We start from the raw sequence: 25,399 nt of genomic DNA, 5'->3' as shown, positions 1-25,399 counted from the left end.
CCTCATGTCTCACCAAGGACAAAACTCAAGAGTCCGGAGAAGCCTCTGCACACCCCCAAATGTATCCCATGGGGGCGGCGGCGCAAGACGCACACATTCACTTTAAAAATAAGCGTGCAGTGCACCTGCTGTGGCCAGGCGCTGTGCTGGGCGGGAGAAGGCACCAGGAGGGCAGGAGGGCACAGCATGCTCCGGGTGCTGTGACGCTTCCCTAGGACACAGCGACCCGCCGCCCAGACGGCCAGCCGCCCCGCCCCCGCTCCCTCCCAGAGCGCGACCAGGCGGGGACCGGACGGCGCACGCGCCCGGCGGGGCCCCGCCCACGCGCCGCCGGAGCGCGCCCGGCGGACGCACGTGGCCCTTCCGGCGGCCGCCGCAGCTGCGCGGGCCTCGGGCGCGCGGGCCGCCCAGCTGTCAATCACCAGCGGGCTGAGCTCCGCAAGGCGGGAGCTGCGGCGGCGGCGGCGGCGGCGGCGGCGGCGGCGGCGAAGGCGGCGGCGATGATGGGACCCCAGCGAGAGATCTGCGGCTAGCTGGCTGCACTTGCTCCACGGGTCAGGGGATCGGAGGGGACAGGTAAAGCCTTGCGGACCCCAGGAGCGGTTTTCTACGCTCCATTCGCCTTTCTCCGGTTCTCCCTCTCCTCCCTTTCTCTCTCTCCTTCCTCTCTCCTCGCGCACAAATATTCATGTTCTTTCTGTGTCTGTCACACGCACTCCTTACTCATTCACGTCTATTATTTGTGGACACATCTCTATAAAAAGCATGCACATTAAAATCCGTGCACACATGCAAATTAGGGGTCGCCAACTCCATGCTTTGGTGGTTTGTGGTTTGTGTTACGTAAGAAGTGGGGAGGTATACAGGGAAAACTTTCCCGGGAGAAAAGAAAAGTTATATATTAGGTAAGAGTCAAATGTACGTATTTGGAGTTTGCAAAGCTGGTTTGATTTGTTTTCCGAGCTGAATTTAACCCTCGCTTGCCCTCCCCATTCCTTTGCCATATTCAAAGATACGTGAGTGCTTCGATATAATCTCAGCACCTACTTCTTTGTGTTAATTAGAACGGGGAGTTGGGTGGGGGTGAGACCAAAGCTGATGACCTCAAAGAAAACAGAGCTGGAGTTAAACAGCTGGTGTCTACTTAATTACTGGCTCCTGGCTCTGTAGCAGAAATGTTTTCAGCACGTTGGAGAGATCCCTGGGCTCCAGACCAGGCCAGCCTTTAGTGAAGGGCATGTGTGGAGTCACTTCCTTAAGAGAAAAGGGGAAGGCGACAGATAAAATGAAAGGACTTTTAAATGAGAGAGACAGGCACTGATGAGAGAAAGAGAGAGAGAGAAAGAGAGAGAGGGAGGGAGGGCGGGGGGGGGGGGAGGACTTGTTTTCTTTTACTTATCCAGATCCAGGATTCTAATAAAATTTGCCTTTTTCTCACCAAAATCTGCTCACATACCATCTGCAAAACAAAATTTTAGAGCAAAGAAATGAGTCTTGAAGAAGGTTTGACTGTGGTTCATATCAACTCAAACTGGGAAATGCTAAACACAGTTTGTCAGGCCTCACCTAGGTTTGCTCACCTCAAGTCTTTGAGGTTCTCTTGCAAATGGATGGAGAAGTATTCTTCAGAAAGAATTTTTAATGACCTCTTGAAAAACATCACCCAGCTATTATTTTATTTCATGATTAGAGTAATGTAGGAAGCCAATAGTTCTATAGCTGGCAATGGCTTTTTAATTAAATCTTGCATGGGCACCTGCTTTTCTTAGGCAGATGGAAAGTAAAATGATCCTGATAGGAAGAAATGGATATAGGAGTAAAACTCAACCCAATGAGTAAATCATCTAAAGAACCTTAAGAAGTCTAAAATGCATGTAAACAGATCAGAAAATACAATGGCTATAAGGTTAATGTATTTTATAATATAATGGAACAGGCAACGAATCAGTTCTAGAGTACCCAGGGAGCAAACAAACTTTGTATTTAGAATTTTTAAAATACACATGAATTAGTCTAGTTGGTATTATTGAGTAGTGGAATAGAATTGTACCAAAATAAGAATAGCATGTGTATAGTGTGTTATAGTTTACAAAGCCCTTTCATTTATGTTGTCTCATCTACCCTGTAAAAGTCTCATGAGAACCACCTGAAAAGTTATAAAATATGAATACTTTTGTGAAAACAAGTATCTCCCCACTCTTCAACAAGAAGTCCTTTATCAATATGTTTGTCAACATTAAAATGACTCTCTACAGGTCATAAGAATGGCTTATGAAATTTAGATTTTTATCTGCATCGCATTCTGCAGAGATTTTTTTCCTTAAATAGGTTTGAAGGATGTGCCGTTAAGAAAGAAAGGTCAGAGACTAACAAGGAGAAGGAGAAGAGGCAGAGGAAAACTTCAAAGGTGAGACTCAAACCTTGTCACATGTAAATTCATAAGCACCTTCTGGTTTGCATGTAGATAAGAGGTTTAAGGAGATTATAGGTTTTCTCTTCTCCATTTGGTTTTTGACATTGTATGCCTTACTTAAAAACACATCTTGAAGAAGTAAAGTAATAAGATTATTGCATATCATTATCCCTTTTTAAAAAAATTGTCGAAGTGCTACATATCCCCTGACTTAGAAGGTATTAAAAAGTTCATCAGAAGGAGCCTCAATCCCTACCGGTACTGTTCCAAGACAATAAAATACCTCTGAAATGATCTGTTGGTAGAAACACATTTTCAAGTTTTAAGGTCATGCCTATGCAATTCCAGAATGCCTGATTTAAAAATGAAAAACCTGTTAGCAGGCTCTCATGCCTTCCTGCGTCCGCACTGAGGCTAACTGAGTCCTTTAAGCAAATTGGCCTTTTGGTTTGGTGTTGGATCGATGATCTAAATCAGTTCTGTGCCTATACCTTGCAGCACTGGCTCTGTGGAAAAGTGGCTCTAATGGCAACTTCACTCTCATTATCTCAGAATGATTTTATGGGAGAGAAAAGCAGTATGAAAAATTGAATGATATTTCAAAGAGAATAAATAGAACAGGGCCCGTGCCTGGCCTCACCACTGACTCACACACGGAGCCATGGAAAACACTAATCTCTTTGGCGCCTCAATTTTCTGCCTCTCTTCTCTCAAGGAGACCATGAAGACAAATAATATAAAGTCTCTGGTGTTCTTGGAGTTTCATGAGGCATAAAGACTTATTTCTGTTTCCATGGCTATGAACCTTTTCCAAATAAAATAAAAGGTAATTGCATTTACTTGACTGAAATTCAAATTTCCAGCAAATTGGTACTGTAATGTATTGGTAGACATAGAGATCATAATAATACAAATATGGGTTTACTTGCTGACAGAGGAATTGTTCAAGGCATTCTTAGCATTTGCACAGAGAAATCACCAATCACTGCAAATACCTGGTTTTGGTGCCCCCTTTTGTTGCATTTCTTGCTTCAGAAGCGTTTCTCCATCTAATCTAAGTGTCCACTGAGAGCAGACTGCCCCACTCATCTTATTATCCTCTCATGATCTGGCACATAATTAGTGCTGTAAAAACAATGAAGGAAGGGAGGAATGAAAAAGGAAGGACCACTCAGGCCATCATCCGCACCAACCCATGCACAGCTTTGTGCCAAGAAGTTTCAACTCAAAGTGCTTGTCAGCAGGACAGGAAAAGCCCCTACCCTCATGAAGCTCACAGTCTATCAAGTACACAGTCTGTCAGACCATTAACAAATAGACCACGTAATGGAGCACCAGATAGTAACAAGCACTATGAAAAGAAAGAAATTTGGACGAGAAGATAAAGAGTAATAGAGGGCTGACATTGAATGTGCTAATTCCAGGAGGCCTCTCAGAAGAGTTTGGGTGGGGAGTGAAGGTCTGATTGTCTCTGCCTGTGGGTCTGGGGGACATGATAGGTGTGCTGTACTGCCAAGAATTGAATACCCATTTTAATGTATAACTGCATACAGTTGAGACAGATACCACAGACAGGTTATAAAAAGAAGAAAACCAAAGGGGCACCCGAGTGGCTCAGTCAGTTTTGCTGACAGCTCAGAGCCTGGAGCCTGCTTCAGATTCTGCGTCTCCCTGTCTTTCTCTGCCCTTCCCTCACTCGCACTCTGCCTCTGTCTCTTTCAAAAATCAATAAACATTAAAAAAGAAATAGAAGAAGAAGGAGAAGGAGAAGAAGAAGAAGAAGAAGAAGAAGAAGAAGAAGAAGAAGAAGAAGAAAACCATGGATGGATCCTCACCTATTAACACCTAGAACGTCCTTCCCGGAGAGTGAAAATAACTCCGTCTTCATAGATGACCAAACAGCCAGATGCTAAGGCTGCCTGTTCTCCATCATGATGGCCATGCTGGCATCCAGGACACAACAGGCTCCCTGGGGTGTTTATAAAAGGAATACTCACATGGACTCATTTAAGTACAACCCTGGAGAAGAGTTCCACTCACCACCCACGCCCCCCATTCACGCACCTCCTGGGATGTTAAGGCTTTCTCTGAAGAAAAGAGCCCTCCAGAATCCGTCACTCAACGACAGTCACAGATACAACATTACTGTTTTTGCAGCTGCTACTCTAGCTATCCAGATTGCAAACACCAGATTTCTCATGAAAGCTTGCTCACTAAGTACATGCTGAGCCAAGCTAAAAAGCCTTTGTACATACCTTCCATTCCTTATCAGCCCAAGTTTATTACATACTAATTACCCAGCTTTTCAAGTGACTTTATGAAGTGACACCATATATCCTCTTTATGATAGTAGAGGTGTCAGTCAACCAAGTAGATTCTAAATAGCCGTAGCATTAGGAGCACCTGGGTGGCTCAGTCGGTTAAGTGTCCGACTTCAGGTCAGGTCATGATCTCATGGTTCATGAGTTCGAGCCCCGTGTCGGGCTCTGAAGCTCTGTGCTGACAGCTCAGAGCCTGGAGCCTGCTTCAGATTCTGTTGTCTTCCTCTCTCTCTCTCTGCCCCTTCCCGGCTCGTGCTCTGTTTCTGCCTCTCAAAAATGAATAAATGTTTTTTAAAAAAAATTTTTTTACATACATAAATAAATAGGTGTAACATTTTCTTTATTGGGACAAAAAGTTACTGGCTTCCTTATGAGGAATGTAAGGTTTTTGTACCAAAATCCTCACTGTAACATGATATCTTTTAAAACTCCTGTTCTTTCTCGTGATCATTCTCCTCTAAGAATGAATCCAATAAGTTACATATTTGGAAAGATGTATGGAACCTCTAAGATCCCCAGGGACTTAACGGGCACACATCATTTCATGCGCGCTTTGCTTAAATGTGCGTCGCAGAGATGTGTTTTTTTACAAATTGAAGACCCTGCAGAAAACCAGTCTATCACCGCCATTTTCCCAACACGTTTGTTCACTCCCTGTCTCTGTGTCACATTTTTGGTGATTCTTGTCAGATTTAATCAAACTTTTTCATTACCGCTCTATTTGTTACAGTGATCTGCCATCAGTGATCTTTGATGCTACTATGCTAACTGTTTTGGGGTGCCAGGAAGTATCCCCATATAAGGCAGCAACTTAACCAATAAATGTCCTGTGTCTTCTAACTCTTCTACTGACAGCCGTCCCTCCATCTGTCTCCCTCTTTTTGGGCCCCCCTATTCCCTGAGACACAACAATATTGAAAGTAGGCCCATCAACACCTCTGGAGAGGTCACCAGAGTTCAACTCAAAGAAAGAGTCCATTGATGTGGAAAACTTCACTGTTGTCTGATTTTAAGAAATTGCCTCAGCCATCCCCACGTTTAAGCAACCACCACCCTCATCAGTCAGCAGCCACCATCATTGAGGCTGAGACCCTCCACCAGCAAAAAGATTATGGCTCGCTGAAAGTTCAGAGGACGGTTAGCATTTTTTAGCAACAAAGTTTTTTTTTTCACTTAAGGTATGTGCATGTTATTGCACCCTTAATAGACATAATGCTATTGCACCCTTAATAGATGACGGGATCATGTAAAAATAACATTTATATGCACCGGGAAACCAAAACCTTCATTTGACTTGTTTTATACGATGTTTGCTTTCTTCTGGGCATCTGGAGCCTAACCTGTAATACCTGCGATGCACCTGTACCATTTAGGCAACATACGCAATACTGAAGTAAGCTGTTAAACAGACAAACAATACACAGCCATTTAGGCTACTTAATACCAAGTCATTGGCCTTACTAATAGCTTATACGCTCTTTTAAACTGAAGCTTCACGTGTACTATAATGGTCAAGAATTGGGGACAGTCTGACAATCCATCAGTGAGAGTATGGGAGGAGGTGGGAAAACAGTAGACCCAAGTGTTTATCCCACAAAAATAATTGACTCATTCTGTAGATGCATGACCAAAGACTCCTGGAAAAGTATCTCAAAGGAATTAGAGGTTATCTGGCTCAACCATCTCATTTTAAGGAGGATAAAACCGTAGCCCAGGGAGGTTAATGAGTTTGCCTGCCATATCATAACCAATACATTGTAGATCAAGAACAAGGATTAGAACCCATTCTGTGTCCTGTGTGGTTAGCACAGCATAGGCCATGTTCTTGTGCTCTGTATGTCTGGAGAAGTAAATAAGGCTCATTGGGATTCCTTTCCTGGAATGTATCTAACATCACTGAAAATCCATTCTGATTTAGAGTAGAGCCTTCCATCACTCAAGCCCAAAGAACATTTGTTTTATGACACTTTCTGTCTCTTTTATGATTTTACCCATATTTTGTTTAACAAAGTTGGATTACTGAGTCTTATCCTATAAAGCAGAAACATTCGACCTCGTGTATCGGAAACAGCTGTGCAGGAAGGACTACAATATGTCACAGCCCTGCTCTGCATCGAAGCTCAACTCTGAGGGAAAAAATGACTTCAGCATCGAAGGAAAATAACTCCTACTATTGCTATGAGGGATTTCTTTTTGCTCCTGTCCTATTTTTGTCCTTTTTCCATGTTAAAGTCTCTGAGGCTTTGTAGGAAACCTGAAAATACATATTTGGATGAGTTGGTCTGATGATGCAAGTACATGATTCAGTCCATACTCCAGCTTTCGGTATTGTCACATTTCGTCTCCTCCCTGACTCATGGTGTGTGACCTTTAGCAGATGACTTTCCTGTGCCTCAGTTTCTTCAATGACAAAGCAGAATTAGTAACATATGGCTCCCATCTCATCCCTTGACCGAAATTTTATTACAATGTCTTAAAAGAAAGTGCCTTTAAAATTATCCTACTTATGTATCATTAGTAATTGGCCCTTATTAATCATCTTCATTGTGTAAGCATCAAGTTAAAAGTACTGAAGAGATCATCCTAACATTTGAAATATGGAAACTAGGTTAACAAAAGAATTAGATCCACAAGGCTTTGCTGCTCTAATCAGGCAAAGTACATTCTAAAATCTTTATTTTTTTATGAAATAATATCCTTCTGAAATGTTTAAAAGTTAGAAAAGAAATGTTTTAATCTCCTCCCCTGCCCTCTCTTCCTGGGTGATTTCTCCTGGCTGCCATATCTGAAACAGGGAGAAAGTCACTAAACATAGTGACCAACACTTAAAAATATGAGGTCACCATCAGTAGCATATGTCTGCATCATTTTTCTAAGATCAGGGCCATTTTCTTCATGAATTTGACTACATTTTCTAACCAGAACCTGTTTTTGGCTGACAGCACACCTTACAAGATAATCTTATGGATTCACTTTGTGGCCATGGGGCAGGAAAATGCTAACTATCTCTAGCTTCAACTTTGATTTTTGCCCCATAATTCTATCCAACCAAACTAAGTGGCCACACAGGGGCACTTGCCAGACCTTTAGGTTAATTCTTTCCTTGTTGATAGGTACATATCACTATATGGTTTCTTGATAAGTAATTAGAAACATTTAATATGTCTTCTGTTAGCGTGGATTACAAGGCAGGCTCTGAGAGACCCCTTCTACATCGTTCCTCACTTTGTTATTTTGAGACTATGTCCACACAGGGAAAACCATCTGGAGGATAACTGGAAAATCTAAACAAGTATTTCACATTTCCAGCTACATATTTATCTGCCTATATGGAGCGAAGGAAACCAAATATCAAACAGAGAATTACTGAGAATTCCCTCACTCACCAAAATTGCTGTCTCTCAACAATTCCTTTTTTTCCCCCCATGAATTAATAACCAAATGCTTCTCTCCAAGGGTATTGGTTAGGTCAAATCAGGTAGAAATTACCACCTTTTTTTAATATTTATTTTTGAGAGAGTGAGGGAGGGGCAGAGAGAGAGGGAGACAGAGAATCCAAAGCAGGCTCTGAGCTGTCAGCACAAAGCCTGACGTGGGGCTTGAACTCACAAATTGTGAGATCATGACCTAAGCCAAAGTCAGATGCGCAGCCGGCTGAGCCACACTGGGACCCCAGAAATTGTCATCTTTAAGAAGACAGAGACCCAAACAGCCCACCCAGTATGTACTTTCATTAACAATCCCCTGGCTTCTCGCATATACTAGCCACTTCATGCAACGCAGTGAAAGGCTGGGTCTGCCCTGTCCATTATGCTCTATTATCCCACATAGACAGATGTATCCACAAAATAACGACTTAAATATCTAGCGTTAGAGTCAGTGAGGTGTAAATTATTGGCTGAGCCATTTGTGATTAATAAAGCATGAAGCGTCGCTGCTCAGCAGCTTTCAGACACAGCTTCTGTACAACCTGACCATTAGCTAAGATGTTAGAACACGATCCATGAGATCTAAAAGCAAAATTGCAAACTGCTAAGAGTAAACTATGTATTTTCCACAAGGGAACATGGTTAAGCATCCGAGAGGACAACCCAAGACAAATTCCATCTGTAGCAAGGGAGAGTACCTGCCTAATTTTTTAACATGTGAGTGTAAAGACGACTAGATTCTAAGGGATTAAAGATTTCTTGTCAACACAGTGAAAAATCTCAGCTTCTTGCCTTCGTTCGTGTGCTTCATGCTTAAGTTTCTGCATAATGGAAGCAAGCTGTGCTATTATGTCTCATTTCATTTATGGAGAACCAGTTTCTAGTCATTGAGTGTTTGGGGGTAATTTTGCATTAAGTAGAAAAGCAGAGCAGCTTTTAAGAAAAGCTCAAATAGACTTTCAAGTAGACTAACGTTACTCAGCCTGGTTCGCACCTTTAATATGCCTTTTAATCCTGAAGCCAGAGCTCATAGGGCTGACGGCTGTGGATGTTGTCATTCCAGCTGGGAAGGATGAGTTCTTGCAGCAACATCTGTGGCACCAAGCAAGCACAGGCCGCTCCTGAGGGCGGGCACCAGCGCTACGGAGTCCGGTCCTACCTGCACCAGTTTTATGAGGACTGTACCACCTCGATCTGGGAGTATGAGGATGATTTCCAGATCCAGAGATCACCTAACAGGTGGAGCTCAGTATTCTGGAAGGTAAGGAAAGAGGTTAAACATAAATAGGTATCACTGTCGTCATTGTTAACTATTTTTGCTACTGTTATTCATGTGCCGCTAAATTCATCAACCATGAGGACCTCCATAGGCAAAACATTATACACTTCCAGCCCCCCCCCCAGCCCCGCATAGGCTTGGTAATTATCATTTAACAATTTACAGCAATTATGAAAAAGGAATCATTGGGTGCTGCGAGAGAGTTAATGCTGAGACATAATACAGTGGTCAGTATGCCAGCCCTGCCTCTGCCAGACCCGTGCTCATGAGGCTGTGAGCTCCAGCTTCTTTGAATGAAGGTGCCCCACCAGACAGTGCATCCGGTCACTCATCGTGTCATCGGTAAGCACCTGCTCCGTGCCAAGAAGTTGCAAGGTGCTAGAGGTTAAAGGGGTGAACAGAAAGGAAAGCCCTTTGCAACCCATTGTGGGGAACGGACCATAAACAAATAAACCACATGAGAGAATGTCAGGTAGTGACAGCTGCTATGGAGAGAAATAAACTGGGACAAGAGGGCAGGGAGTGACGGAGGCCTGGAACTTAGTGTGCTGATCCTAGACAGCCCTTTGGAGGAGACGGCACTTGAGCAAATAACAGCATGAGTGCAGGGAACAGACCTATTACCTGGCTGAAGACCCTTCTGGGCCAGGAAAATAGCAAGTCCGAAGCTCTGAAATGGGAATCAATTTGGTGTTTGAAAAGTAACAAAGAGGTGCAGTCTGGCTGGAGTGGATTGAGAGGGGGGAAAAGGATACAGAAAAAGAACAGGACACAGATGATTTAGAGCCTTGTGGATGATAATGAAAACCTTGGCTTTTACCTTGAGAGATATGGGAAGCCCACCTGAGCATTTTAAGTGGAGGAGTGATATGATCTGACTGATACTTTAACAGGGTCATTCTAACTACAGTATGGAAAATAGGCTATAGGAGGACAAGAGTATATGGGACACTATGAAAGAATCCAGTCAAGAGATGATGATGGCTTGGATGGTGGTAGTAGTGATGGGGAGAAGTAGTCCGAATTAGCACGAAGTTCAAAGAGCAAGCGATCAGGACGTGCGGTGAAGTAGACGAAAGTAGAAAGAGTCAAGCATGACTCCAAAGCACGCAACCTGAGCCATTTAGAGAACGGTGTTACAATTTTCCGGGATGAGGAACACAGGGAGAGCAGTAGGGACGGTGGGGAACCAAGAGTTTGACCATGGCCATGATACATCAGAGCTTCCTGTGGGGATCACATCAGACACGTGAGTGGGGCTCTCTGGTGGCACTTGAAACACAGCTCACGGATTGGGAATCCCTGACATACAGAACATATAAGAGGCGCCAGACTAGACGAGATGACCCAGGAAGAGAATATGGACATGGAGGAGAAGAGGGCATTGGGAAGTCTGAACACTTAGAAATCAAGACAAGGGAAAGGATTTAGGAAGTGATGCTGAGAAGGCACAGCCGTAAGGGCGGGGCTTCTGGTCCCCTCCAGCTCGGGGAGCCCGATCATCTTCAACTTTCTCCCAGGAGATCCCAGAGTGTTTTACCTTGATACTGTCCGACACTTACAATGTATTGGCAATACAGTTTAATAAGAGGCAGTGTCACATACTGGTTATGAGCACAGACTCTGTCCCCAGATTACATGGGTTCAAACCTCTGCTCTTCCATTTAATTGGCTGTACCTTTGGGCAAGTTATCTGACCTTATTGGTCCCTCATGGTGAGGCTACTGGGTAAGGTTGTGAGAGGTAATTAAGATAATACTTACAAAGAGCTCAGCACAATGTCTGGTATGCACTCAAGCATTTGTGGATTAGCTACTATTACCAGATGTCATAAGGCACACTGGGTCCTGAAGTGGAAATAAAATTTGAAATCTAGTTAATAAAGAAAGAACTGGGTAGGGGCGCCTGGGTGGCGCAGTCGGTTAAGCGTCCGACTTCAGCCAGGTCACGATCTCGCGGTCCGTGAGTTCGAGCCCCGCGTCAGGCTCTGGGCTGATGGCTCAGAGCCTGGAGCCTGTTTCCGATTCTGTGTCTCCCTCTCTCTCTGCCCCTCCCCCGTTCATGCTGTGTCTCTCTCTGTCCCAAAAATAAATAAAACGTTGAAAAAAAAAAAATTTAAAAAAAAAAAGAAAGAACTGGGTAACATAGTTGTTAATACGGATTACCCAATACCTGCGTTAATTTAACATCTCACTACTGTCATGTAGTCTGCATTCAAATTGGTTGAGCCCGCATCCTTGCCCTGTAGAAATGTCATCTCTGATGAATCCTTACTGGCGGGGACAGATGAAATACATAGCCAAGCTTGGCACATCTTGTATTTACCCAGTTAAGTGGGTGGTTGCTTTCCTGTGTGTCAAAAAAACAAATATTTGCCTGACAGATCTGTTGTGCCAAGAGCGTAAAATGCCACTGTCATACAGGATATTGAAAGTGTTCTCATGGTTCCAAAGCACTCGCGGTGTGATTGGAGAAGCTGTAAATCTGTCAGACAAGATATAGGTATGGATTTAAAATAAAGAACCTGCAGTAAGTTACCAACCCCAGAACTCGAATTTCAGGACTTTCTCCCTTCTAGTTTACACAAACAAGATTCACGAGTATTTGTTCCCCTGTTGTGCTGGACCTACTTCAGAGTCTAAAAACAGGCAAAAGTCCATGGCCTCCTGGACTTGTGCCCGATGATATTTCAGCATAATCCAAATCCTAGACCCAAATCCTAATCACAAAAAAACCAGACTGGGCATTCAGAAGCTTGTAGTCAACCTGAATCACCTAAGAATACATGGAATTCACGGTCTTAGAGATTCACCTCTACCAAGGGAATAAACGAACTGGTCTTCTGTTTCCTCCTGGGGAATACGAGTGGATGTATTCCAGCGGGTTTATGAAGTGCGTTGTATCAATACAGAGAAAAGCACTGATTGTGCACGTTTCCATTATGATTCTTTATGGTATTTTTCTTTCATTTCAAACTGCATCTATAGGTGGTTCAAGTTATGGGCTTCCCATTTCCCTGTTCCCAATGACGTGGGGCTAATGTCTTGTTGGGTCTCCTGCCAGGGGCTAAGTCCGAGGTGCCTCAGCAGGACTCTGCCGCTAAGCCAGCTCCTTAGGAGGCAGCAGCATGGAGGGGTTAATGAGCATGGAGATTGAGTCACATGGGCCCGAGTTAGAATCTTTGCCCTGTCATGTGGATCTACACAACCTGTATCTCACAATGCTATCCTCCCTCCCTCCCTCCCTCCCTTCCTTCCTTCTCCTTCCTTCCTTTTCCTTCCTTCCACTTCCTTCCTTCTTTCCTTTAATTTGTTCCTTCCTTCTTTCCTTCCTTCCTTCCTTTTCCTTCTTTCCTTCCTTAGGTTGTTCCTTCCTTCCTTCTTTCCTTCCGTCCTTCCTTCTTTCCTTTTCCACGAATGTTTGTATGTCCACTATGTATAAGGTTACGTGATAGGCTCTGGGATTCATTTGTGAATAAGACCCTACTCTTCACTTGTGACTTAGATACCGCCTTGACCTGAAGGAGTCCACAGACAAATAAGGAAGGTAGACATGTCCACAGACAGTTAACGATCCAACGTGATAAACATGGCCCTAAAAGCAGTCACGGTACTTACCCGGAGCACAGGGACTTGGGGGCAGGGAGGATCCGATGCAGCCTGGAGAATGGCTCCCCAGAGAGATCACCCGTGAACAAGTGGGAACTGGGCATCCTGGTAGGAAGAAATCTATTCCAAAAGCTGTGTCATGAGAGATGATGGCACAATCAGGAAGCTGCAGACAGCTCAGTACGCTCGGGGCAAACATTCAGAAGTTGGAGGAGAGGGGTCGAGAGGTGAACGGGGGAATGTATAACTAGGGCCTGATCACAGACGACTTTGAAAGGCTCTGAAATCAAAATCTCTAAATAAAAAATTAAAAAATAGAAATTTCTCCAGAACCTTCCAGCTTGAGTACAGCAAGGGGGCAAGTTCATAAATCTAGGCTTTCTGGATCACCACTTGGTTGCCTCAGCCACAACCAATTTATCCCAGTGCCTGCAACACCTGCCGTCTGCAAAAACCCCTGTGACCTGGTCCCACCTACTCCCTACCACTCACCGTGCTGCCCAGAAATCCATCAGGCTGTGGTGGCACTCTTCTTTCTTACCCTTGCACTTGACCTTGACTAAGGCTGCTGCCACCGGCTTGTGCAGCCAAGCACCTCAGTAAGGCAGGTGTAAAGGAATGGGAGCTGTCCGCTCACCCCCGATCATGCGTTGCTTACCTCAGGGCCATTTCCCTCCTTACCTTCTCCTCAGCCCATGTCAGAAACCTCTCAAAGGGTGCTCCACTCAGTGTGCAGGTGCAAAATAAGACTGCCACCCCCGCAGCCTCACTGGCCGTGAGGGTGACTCTGGCCCCTCTCTTTTCTCTCAAGACCCTCCTCCCATCTGTCCCAATCACTCCGGTTTCCCCCCTGAGCTAAGTCAGAGTTGAAACTTCTGTCTTAGATTTTTTCTTCAAAGCTTTGCTAGATATTATGGAGTTGGTTTTACACTAGAAATGAGAGAAGCTCAGGGCTCCTAGGTGGCTCAGTCAGTTAAGCATCCAACTTCAGCTCAGGTCACGATCTCATGGTTCCTGGGTTCGAGCCCCGTGTCGGGCTCTGTGCTGACAGCTCGGAGCCTGGAGCCTGCTTCGGATTCTAGGTCTCCCTCTCTCTCTGCCCCTCCCCCGATCATGCTCTGTGTGTGTGTGTGTGTGTGTGTGTGTGTGTGTGTGTGTCTCAAAATAAACACTAGAAATAATTTTTAAAAAAATAAATGAGAGAAACTCAGGGAATGGGTGGATGGCAGGAGCACGGAGAGAGTGGGAAGGAAGGAACAGAGGGAAAGAGGGAGGAAGGAAGAAAGAAAAGAAAGTAAGGGGTACCATTTTGAATATTTTGGGTCTGAGGAGCCGTTGGGACATTTTTGTGTCAGTCCTCCTATTGGCTGTCAGAAATACAGGGCTAGCGCCCAGGAAGGGAATCCAGACTAGAGCTGGAGATTGGAAGGCATCAGTGTATCAGTAGGAGTTGACACTACAGCCAGAGACTCGACCCTAGAGAGATCATCTTGAACAAGAGATGTGGGTCAAGGGGGACCCCTGGGGAACGCCAACAATTTAAAAACATCTGGCAAAACAGTTTGAGAGTGAGTAGTTCAAAGATGTAGAAACAGGAGACAGTTGTGTCAGGGAAAATAGGTGAAGGTTTTAAGAAGACCCAAGTGCTTAACATCAAAGACCACGGAATATTTAAATGGAGTAAGAAAAGAAAAACCGAATCGGCTTTGACAATGAGGAGGTCATTAGTGACTTCGGAGAAACCAGTTTCAGTGGAGTTGTGGGACTGAGCTCGGATATCAAGGGTTGGATGAGTTCAAGCAGTAGCTAGAGGGAGCCTCAAGGATCCAGAATCGCTTTGGAAGATGGAAACAAGTGACTGTGTTCACGGGCTGGAGGGACAGAGCCTCCATAGGGTAGAAGACCATGTGGGTGGCCAGGTAGAGTGTGAGGAAGGACCTGGGCCACAGCCAGGCAGGGGTTGCTGTTCTGTAAAGCCCAGGGTCCCCACAAGCAGGTCAGGCCAGGACATCCCTCGGGGTTGACTTCTGTCTTGTTGTACTTCCCCTGAGTGCTACCTGGAGGCCAGCTGGCTCTTTCCACATTCAGCTCTGTCCGGCTCCTCCCCATTCCTCCTGCCCTGCTAGCTCTGGCTTCCCGTGGTCATTACCACGTCCTCTCTGCCCGAACATCTGCGCCCGCCGCTCTGGCTGCCAGCCTGCTTTGAGGAGTAAACAGAGGTGTGCTCCGACCTCATTGGCTTGCACAGAGACAGTGACGGGGACGTTGGTCAGAGCTCCAGCAGGCTCTGGCTGGTGGCCTCCAGCAGCAGGATCTTTGGAATCCGGGTCCTCCTCCCTGTCCGTTCCCCCTTTCCAGCCGCAGACACTGGATTTTCACACATCCCCCCCCCTCCCCACAGCCAGGAGTCCCTGTCCGTGTGGCCATCTGTGAGGTCTGTCACAGCTGAGAGAGGCCCTTCTCTCTTGGCACTGGGCTGAGCTAAGCACCAGGTGCACCAGGCTGCCCTGCCAGGTCCCAGGGTCCCCTCGCCCCATGGTGTTCCAGTTCTCTGCATAAAGCCAGGCCCCCAAGAACCTCTGCGCTGCATTTGTAAAACTCTATTGAGTAGAGCCCCCTTCCCTGTAGACCGAGGACCACCTCAACTTGGAACTGTGTCCCGGGACCATTTTTATGGCTCTGTTCGGCATCACTCCCCAAATCTTTCTTCCTTCCGATGCATCCCATCATCCCCTGTCACGCTGTCAGACTCTCAGTTAAGACATAGCGTTCTTCAGATCCCATGGCTGCCCCTCCAGTCCTACCATCCCTCGCTCTTCCTGGCGTGTTTTCACAACATTGAGGGTCCTCTCTGGCCACATGTCTTGAAGGTCCCCTTTAGACTTGCGTGGACGGCACCTTCCAGATCCTGGGAGTTGGCTGTTGGCCACCATCGTGCCCCCCTCCACGGAGGGCAGGCCCCTCTCTGACATTCTGACTCAACGGGGAAAAGGGAGAAGGCTCAGGGAGGCCAGCCACTTTCCAGTTCTGCAAGTGATCAGAGCTCTGCCATCTGCAAAGCGTGGCTCGCCTTGTAGCTTCTGAGTGAGCTTCCAGGACTGGATTTTAATCGATAAAGCACTGCTCAGTTGGGGAGCAGCACTGCTCTGAGAATCAGTCACCTGGCTCTGCAGTCAGCAGCCTGGAGGTTCCAGCCAGTCAGTTAGGAATATTTATAGAGTTCAAGGCGGGAACGCGAGATGCGGTGATCAAGACAGAAATACAAGACCTGAGCACTGACGTTAGGTGCTCTTCAGAACCCCAGAACCCAAGATGGATACATTCCTGCAGAGTCCTGAGTGTTTGAGAATTAGTGCCAGTTCTCAAGGAGGAAGGTGATTTAGTGACATATGAAGCATGTCACCATGGATATTTAAGTTAGTTTATGCATTCAGAATTTTCCAATGTGACTCATTTTTCAGGTTATAAATAATGGTTAGTCTTTGGAGGTGAATTTGCCTCCATTTTTAGAAAAATGTAGAAAGCCATCCAAAATATTATATTTTACAACCCAACTTTTCCTATAGTGCTTAAATCTTATGTAGAATAGTTTCTGGGTTTTTTTTTTTTTTTCAAAAGACATTATATTGACTCTTTTCCAGTTTCTTTACAATCATGGAAATCTGTCCCTATATGGTGACTAAAACTCTGTTGTAATTTTAAAAATAATAATAATAGCAGATAATATACAAAATAGTAACTGGTGAACTATGGTGGGGAGAATAGAAATGGAGCAGGGGACCTGGGTTCGAGCCCAGTCACACCACCTGCTAGCTATAGGGCTTTGACCTCCACTTCTTCGACCCTACAAACCCCAGGGTCTTATAGGTGAGGTGGGAAAAAAATACCTACTTTTTGTAAGAGGCTGGCGATGATCAAGTGAAAAACATCAAACACTGTGCCTAGGTCTTCATAGACACCCAATAATACTAGCTAGCTCTCCGACAGATATGTGAATATGTTTTCCTTCTATTATCCAAAGTAATAAAGAATTACTGATGTATCACCCTAAAACTTAATAAATAAGTTAAATAAATATAGTTTAAATTCAAAGCTCTAGATTAAATGATGTTATGCATTTGGCTAGGAATAGGAGACAATGAAAATGTGTTTAAAAAATAAGTAACTATATTAGCTCTTCTGGGGTCCAAGTGCCCAGAGATTGTTGTAGCTCTGTGGCCAACATTTCACAAGAATGCATTTCCAAGTAGATACCATAATAGCTACTTACTGCTTAGCCAGGCACTGGGCTAAGTGCCTTTGAGCATGGCCTCACTTAGTCCTCGCTAGAACTCCACGAGGCAGTAGGTATGATTATCATTTATCATTTTGTAGATGGGGAAATTAACGGTGAGAGTGTTTAAGTAAGTTTCCTCATATGACTCAAGTACTGGTTGGCGGTGCTGGAACCCAAGCCTGGATCTGTTCATTCCCAACCTCCAAGCCACCAAACAGCAAACAATACTCTCCCTCTTCAGTGTGTTCCATTCTATTCCAACCTGAGCTGATGCAGTTTCATCTTCCACCTGCTACTCCTAGAGCTTCTCAACATCTGCAAGGGGAGCCCAAATAACTACATGTGAGAGGAGAAAGGACACTGGCCTGGAGCTCACATCTGTGGCTTCTAGCCCTGACTCTACAACTTTCTAGCTGTCATCCCTCCCTCCCTCCATCCCTCCCCCACTCCGTCCATCCATCCATCCCTCCCCCACTCCGTCCATCCATCCATCCCTCCATCCACTTGCTAGCAGTGACCTACCCTCCTCAAGGCTACATCTCCTGACCTGAAAACTAGCAGTCATGGTTCCTTCCCACTAACTTGGGAAATGGGTGAATAGTTATACGATCGCCAGTGACCTCCATCCAAATCACCAGGAAGACACCTATATGTTGGACGAGTTGAGTTTATCACTCATCACAGTGAGAGAGGTGATACCAGAGGGTCTCCTAGGGTATTTCAGTAAGAGGATGAGGAAGGATGTATTATAGGATGTGGGCCTTGGGTGGGCGATTTGGGGGGAGGGGGTCTACAGGAGCCAGAGTTCCCTCTGGATTGTCAGGGCTGATTCTATGGTTGGATAATAAATAATTAATAAGTATTATCTATAGGGAGGGCAGACCAGGGTGGGACTAAAGCTGTACTTGGTAATGAAGCAGCCGTCATTTATATGAATGGGGGGAAGGGAAGGCATTTGATATTTTGTGGTTTGCACAATGACCTTGTTTTTGTCTGCGCTTAGACAAAATGATGACACAGACTTGTTTTGTGTCACTTCGTCATGGGTACAGAGGGAGCCTGTCTGATGTTGATGTTCTGTGACACAAATCCTGTCAAAGGAGAACAATGTGGCATCGGTGGGAGCTCCCGGCCAGCTTCCCACGGCATCAAGGTCTAGTGGATAGAGTTAGGCTAGTTCCTGGATGTCAGGCCTGCTTTAGTCTTCTTCAAAGACCAAAGGAGAGGGGCGCCTGGGCAGCTCAGTTGGTTAAGTGCCCAACTTCGGCTCAGGTCATGATCTCCCGGTTCATGGGTTCAAGCCCCCCGTCAGGCTCTGTGCTGACAGCTCAGACAGAGCCTGGAGGCTGCTTCAGATTCTATGTCTCCCTCTCTCTCTGCCCCTCCCCTGCTCGCACGCTGTGTGTGTGTGTCTCTCTCTCAAAAATAAGACCTTAAAAAGAATTTTTCTAACCCAGATATTTCCAAAAAAAAACAAACAAAGACCGAAGAAGACCACGTAAGCCAAAGGTGGCCTTGTCAGCTGCAAAGCATCGTACGAACAGCTCAGAGGGAAAATCAGGGCAGTGCTGCAGATTCCAGTCGGTATTAAAATCAGAAAGGTCCCTCCTCACCTTCTTTTATAACTGGGAAATTATGTAAGCTTCTCCTAAAATTTGGGGTGAGTGGGAATGGAATATTAACTTCCCCCCACAACGAGGCCTGCCCTGGGAGGGCTCAGGAGAGCCCAAGCACCGAGCTCACCCTGTCCTGTTTGGCTGTGTCTTTCTTCAGGTCGGACTCATCTCCGGCACGGTCTTCGTGATCCTTGGACTGACTGTCCTGGCGGCGGGCTTTCTCGTGCCCCCCAAGATCGAAGCCTTCGGCGAAGCTGATTTTGTGGTGGTCGACACCCATGCTGTCCAGTTTAACAGCGCTCTTGACGTGTGCAAGCTGGCGGGGGCCGTTCTCTTCTGCCTCGGGGGCACGTCCATGGCAGGGTGCCTGCTGATGTCGGTGTTCGCCAAGAGCTACTCCCAAGAAGAAAAGTTCCTGCAGCAGAAGTTTAAAGAGCGAATTGCAGACATCAAGGCCCACGCCCAGCCCGTCACAAAAGCTCCGGGCCCGGGGGAAACCAAGATTCCGGTCACTTTGTCCAGGGTTCAAAATGTGCAGCCTGTCGCGGCAACCTGAAAGGCGCCCCACCCCGGGCTCCCCTCTCTGGTCACTCGGTGTTCACAGGGGGCGGGGGCGGGCTTTGAGATGACGGGGCTTGGGCTTCACTGGCCCCCCTCCGGGGTCGGCCACGGGCGGCCCGGGCGCTGAGCTCACCTGTGCTCCGTGCAGGTGGTTCAGGTGGTTCAGGTGGGGGTGAGGCGACCTGTCTGCTTGCACCAAGCTGCCCAAAGGGTGCTTCCGTGTGTCCCCCGGGCGCCCTCGGGAGCTCCCCCAGTTACCGTGACTCTGTCGTCTCCCGCGTTAGTGATTGTCACCCAAACGTTAGTCCTTTAACGACATCTTAACATGAGGTTACTGAGATCAGATGCGAATGTACTGGAGTTCTCCACCAATCTTTTGCTTGTTTGTTTTCTCCAGTTTTTTTCTTTCTTTTTTTGTCTCCGCACTCAGAAAGCTAAAATTGCCAACTTTAGAATCTTGGGGAAGAAATTAACATTAGGGGTATCTATGCAGTGTCCACGGGCCAGGGAACGAGATGCTACGACTGACTAGCTGTGTGACCTTGCGGGATTTAACCTCCCTGCCTCAGTTTCCCCATCTGTGTGACAGAGATCCCGGACTGCGGTGTCAGTGATTCCCCTTTTCCTGTGTGTCCTCGTGTCTCTCCAAGGACATGTCTGCGACGTCCCCGTGGCTCTCTCCTCAGTGGGACCGTTTCAGATCTGCACTCCCAGAAAACTCTGAGTCAGCACCTACTTACCTGTCAGTATCCAACCCCAGCAGTTTACACAGTGCTGTCGTGTTTTTATAAAGACAAAAGTAAGCCATCCTCAAGGTGAGTCGGTATTAACTTCTAAAAGGGTTTTCTCTCTCAAGTAAGATGTTTCACGCTGCGGCAAGATGCTCGTCTCGTCCCTATGCACTTTCACTGGATCTGTGGATCGAAACCGGACGGAGGGACGCGCGACCGCGGTATTCTCTCAGAATCTGTGCCACCTTCCAGTTCTGTCTCTCTTTTCTGTCTCCCTTCACTGGATAAATAAAATATGTGAACGAGCGGAATCTGAGGTGCACCTGTCACTCCTTCAGAGTTTCTATCCTGAGGCTGAACAAGCTCAGGTTACCCCGGCGACATGGAAGAATAAACGAAGCGGTTAGCGCTCTGGGGGCACGCCGTTCCTTGTGCACAGTCCAGCAGGAAACGCAGGGCGAACCAGATCGTCAACAGGGGCGCTGGCCAGATAGGGGAGAGATCATCCCGGTTCCTCAGGTTCTCACCTTGCTGTGAACATAGCATTTTACTTTTATTCTTTGAAGCCTATACAAGCCCCAAGCATCTGTTCAAGGCAACATCATTTGAAGCCTCGTACCGATGATTCTTGGAGGAGACTTGAGTTGTAAAAGCCTCTAGAAAGAAAAATCATGTCGGCGGGGCTTGGGAAGCTGTAGGTACAAGCATGATAAGAGCCATAAAACAGCAGCTCTGTTCCCCCCCCAAAGACCTAAGAGAAACCAGGATACAGAGAGCAGAAGCTGAGTCCGAAAACACATGCCCCATCTTCCCTGTCCTGCCCAGGCTTTTGGGGGGCAGGTACTTGCGAGGCCCCTCACGATGCCCTCGGGAGGGATTGCAGGTGTTCTCGGGAAGCAGAAGAATGAGCAGCACAGTTTTATCTTTGAAAAGAGCGTAGACCATGTGTACTCACGGAGAGCAGCCCAGGTACTTTTTAAAGCCAGAGTGGGCTTAGAGAGCCGAATGGTCTTAGAGCCTTAGTGTGATGCTCTTGCTGGGAGCCAGCCTCTCGTCCCCAGTATTGACATTCCCACAGCAGTGCGTAAGTGCATGGCCGTTGCTGGGGAGGGAAGCCAGGAAGGCCACGCTCACTCTGTAACCAGAGGGACCGAATGGATTCTGGCCCAGACGTGTGCAGTTGGTCCAAGTCCTAGATGATACGGGCCCGCCAGCAAGTGCACAGGTGCCCCACTGATGGGCCCTGCGGCCTCGCAGGGCACCCCCCATGTCTCTACGGTGGCTCTGTGTGGTTAGTAAGCTTACCCTCATTCTTTCGAAAATCTACCTTTCTAAACCTTCCACACATCAGACCAAATCCTGTAATTCAAAGTTACCTACACGCTGAACCCCTCTTGCAATGGCCCATTAGTCCATTCTGGACCCCAGCCTGGTCCCAGGCCAGGACAACTGTCATTCAACTGTTTCCATCCCATCCCCTCCCACCTTGTTTTCTGAAGGGAGACACGTGTATATGTTATTGTTCCTATCTTGTCCGTGCCATCTATGGGGTCCCTATAAGTTTTAGAGTGTATGTAGGTTAGAGACCCCCTGACACTCTGTGCACACCAAGACCAGCAGAACTGATGGCAGGAGAATGTGGCCGCACCTCGGCCTGCACCAGGGCCTCCCGTGATGCAATCACACCCCAGAGCCCCATACCCCAGCCACAGGGACACCCAAGTGTGCCCTTACTCACTGGGATGACCTTCCCAGCAATAACCATCTGCCCTTTCAGTGGCTATTGAACCCATCAAGGCCACATCAGGAAATAATAGCAATGACAACAGGACCTAATATGCACTGAGTTCAACGATTGTATGTAAGTAATTCATCTAATGCCCACAAAAACCCTGTGAGGTCAGAGCTAGGGTCATATGCCCATTTTACAGGGGAGGAAGCAGGCAAAGTCCTTGCCCAAGGAGACCCAGGATTCAGATCTCAGCATCCAGCTCCAGGGTCTCATGCTCTCTGCAGCTTTTCCACTCTCCCTGCCCCCACCCCTGGTTCACACTCAATGTCTCTTCCTCAGCACAGCCAGCATTTTGTAGAAACACTTTCTATCGCACTTACCTCTCTTTATTACAGCGATTTGTTTACACACGTGTTATCTGCCATTAGAAGGTAGACTATTAGCTCCTTGGGTACCGAGACCATATCTTAATGAGGGTGAATCCTCAGGAGTAAATATGTAAAGCTATACACTGCTATGATACAGTCCTTTAAAACAACTGTTGCATTTTCACTTAGAGCCAGGTATTCATGGCACTTGCATTATAGAAAACAAAGAGATGATTGATAGGGGCACTGAAGTTTCTGTACACCCATCGTGCATGTGAGTGTGTGTGTGCACGTGCACATGTGTGTGTACAGGAGGAAATCACAGGTCTTCTGGATGGGACCAAGACTAGAGTATGGATGTGGGTGCCTCAAAACAAAGCTGTCCTCAACTTCACATTTGGGTTGGGGGAGCCCAGTCCAACGGCTAACTTGCCATTACTACATCTAAATGCCAAATCTTCCAGCCAAGGAGCCCTACTCACTGACACAGAGCTGCCAGGCACACTTCTCATTCCTGGGGAGACGGATGGAGGAGTAAAATGGCCGGGTCAAGAGCACAGTCACTGTCTCCGACAGTTGGCCACAACCCGGTCCTTCATCCTTAAATATGAAGGTATAGCCAGAATCATCAGACAGATCAGCACCTTGAAAGAGAATACACACAGAGAATAAGAGTCCACGGGAAACATGAGCATTTCAGAAGTCACAGGAGAACTCTAAAAAAAATCCAGTCTTCAAGAAGAAACTGCGCCCATAAGACAAAAACAGAATACTGTAAAAAGGAACATCAGATAGTTTTCATTTTTTTTAATTTATTTTTATTTTATTTTTTATTTTATTATTTATTTTTATTTACTTGTTTTTTTAATTATTGTTATTTTTTAATGTTTCTTTTTGAGAGACAGACAGAGAGGATGTGAGTGGGGGAGGGGCAGAGAGAGAGGGAGACACAGAATCCGAAGCAGGCTCCAGCTCTGAGCCATCAGCCCAGAGCCCCACACGGGGCTCGAACTCACGGACCATGAGATCGTGACCTGAGCCGAAGTCGGACGCTCAACCGACTGAGCCACCCAGGCGCCCCCTTATATACTTATTTTAAAATAAAGTCTTAAAATAACAATTTACTACATGAATGATTTGTCTTGTTTTGTTTTTTATATTAACTATAATTTATTGTCAAATTGGTTTCCATACGCACACAGTGCTCATCCCAACAGGTGCCCTCCTCAATGCTCATCACCCACTTTAATTTGAAAGCACTTCCCCAAAAGTAAAACCCCTCCTCATAAAAATTTACAAAGAGATAAAGAGTAAAAGACATAGTCAATCAAAGATTAAAAGGTTATGGGGGGGAAAAAGAGAAAAATATCAATAAAATAATAGAAGATTTTCTCACGGCTCCAGAACACAGAAATCTTCAGATTGGAAGTGTCTGCAGAATATTCAGCACTGTGAATGGTGAAAGAAGGGTCAGACACATTTTTGTGAAAGTTTAGGGCAAAAAAGAAAAAAGGATCCAGGAAGCTTCCAGAGAGAACAGCCAGACATCTCCAAAATAATGAAAATTATACTGGGAAGAGAGTAGGGCTGTGATTTCACACAATAGATGGTAAGGTTACTTTTAGTCTACAGATATATGCATTTACTCTTACCAAGGAGAAAAAAAACGACAAGCAATAGAAACCCCCCCCAAAAATATTTAAAAACAGGGGTGCTAGCGCCAGTCAGAGTGGCTAAAATGAGACTATAGATCCTGGAGAGGATGTGGAGAAACGGGAACCCTCTTGCACTGTTGGTGGGAATGCAAACTGGTGCAGCTGCTCTGGAAAACAGTGTGGAGGCTCCTCAAAAAATTAAAAATACAACTACCCTACGACCCAGTAATAGCATTACTAGAAATTTATCCAAGGGATACAGGAGTACTGATGCATAGGGGCACATGTACCCCTATGTTTATAGCGGTGCTATCAACAATAGCCAAATTATGAAAAGGGCCCAAATGTCCATCAACAGATGAATGGATAAAGAAGATGTGGTTTATATACACAATGGAATACTACATGCCAATGAGAAAGAATGAAATATGGCCTTTTGTAGCAACGTGGATGGAACTGGAGAGTGTTATGCTAAGTGAAATAAGTCATACAGATATGTTTTCACTCTTATGTGGATCCTGAGAAATTTAACAGAAGACCATGGGGGAGGGGAAGGAAAAAAAAAGGGAGGGAGCCAAACCATAAGAGACTCTTTTTTTTTTGTTGTTGTTGCTTTTTTTTTCCAAAATATGAAATTTATTGTCAAATTGGTTTCAATACAACACCCAGTGCTCATCCCAAAAGGTGCCCTCCTCAGTACCCATCACCCACCCTCCCCTCCCTCCCACCCCCCATCAATCCTCAGTTTGTTCTCAGTTTTTAAAAGTTTCTTATGCTTTGGCTCTCTCCCACTCTAACCTCTTTTTTTTTTCCTTCCCCTCCCCCATGGGTTTCTGTTAAGTTTCTCAGGATCCACATAAGAGTGAAAACATATGGTATCTGTCTTTCTCTGTATGGCTTATTTCACTTAGCATCACACTCTCCAGTTCCATCCACGTTGCTACAAAGGGCCATATTTCATTCTTTCTCATTGCCACGTAGTACTCCATTGTGTATATAAACCACAATTTCTTTATCCATTCATCAGTTGATGGACATTTAGGCTCTTTCCACAATTTGGCTATTGTTGAGAGTGCTGCTATAAACATTGGGGTACAAGTGCCCCTATGCATCAGTACTCCTGTATCCCTTGGGTAAATTCCTAGCAGTGCTATTGCTGGGTCATAGGGTAGGTCTATTTTTAATTTTTTGAGGAACCTCCACACTGTTTTCCAGAGTGGCTACATCAGTTTGCATTCCCACCAACAGTGCAAGAAGGTTCCCGTTTCTCCACATCCTCTCCAGCGTCTATAGTCTCCTGATTTGTTCATTTTGGCCACTCTGACTGGCGTGAGGTGATATCTGAGTGTGGTTTTGATTTGTATTTCCCTGATGAGGAGCGACGTTGAGCATCTTTTCATGTGCCTGTTGG

At 45.9% G+C, this 25,399-nt stretch overlaps 1 protein-coding gene across 2 annotated transcripts; it reads left to right on the top strand.

The window, feature by feature from the left end:
• Positions 1–316: 316 nt before the first annotated feature.
• Positions 317–20,544, top strand: NRSN1 (neurensin 1). Of its 2 annotated transcripts, none has more exons than XM_045497233.1 (4): positions 317–576; positions 2,329–2,407; positions 9,226–9,423; positions 19,099–20,544. In XM_045497233.1, exons 3-4 carry the CDS (start codon positions 9,235–9,237, stop codon positions 19,495–19,497), a joined length of 588 nt encoding a protein of 195 aa, XP_045353189.1. In that variant the 5' UTR covers positions 317–576; positions 2,329–2,407; positions 9,226–9,234; the 3' UTR covers positions 19,498–20,544. The 2 variants fall into 2 exon arrangements, with proteins under 2 accessions (XP_045353189.1, XP_045353188.1); XM_045497232.1 differs by having other exon boundaries at positions 375–576; positions 9,183–9,423.
• Positions 20,545–25,399: the final 4,855 nt, after the last annotated feature.

This window comes from Leopardus geoffroyi, chromosome B2, assembly GCF_018350155.1.
Source record: "Leopardus geoffroyi isolate Oge1 chromosome B2, O.geoffroyi_Oge1_pat1.0, whole genome shotgun sequence".
Lineage (NCBI taxonomy): Eukaryota > Metazoa > Chordata > Mammalia > Carnivora > Felidae > Leopardus > Leopardus geoffroyi.
This window is presented reverse-complemented; position numbering and strand designations above follow the sequence as displayed.

What these genes read in the sequence shown, in the direction of transcription:
- NRSN1 (XM_045497232.1), top strand. Translation starts at nt 9,211, where the DNA reads ATGTTGTCATTCCAGCTGGGAAGGATGAGTTCTTGCAGCAACATCTGT. An exon ending in GGAGCTCAGTATTCTGGAAG is followed by an intron (nt 9,424 to 19,098) that starts GTAAGGAAAGAG and finishes GTCTTTCTTCAG; the next exon opens with GTCGGACTCATCTCCGGCAC.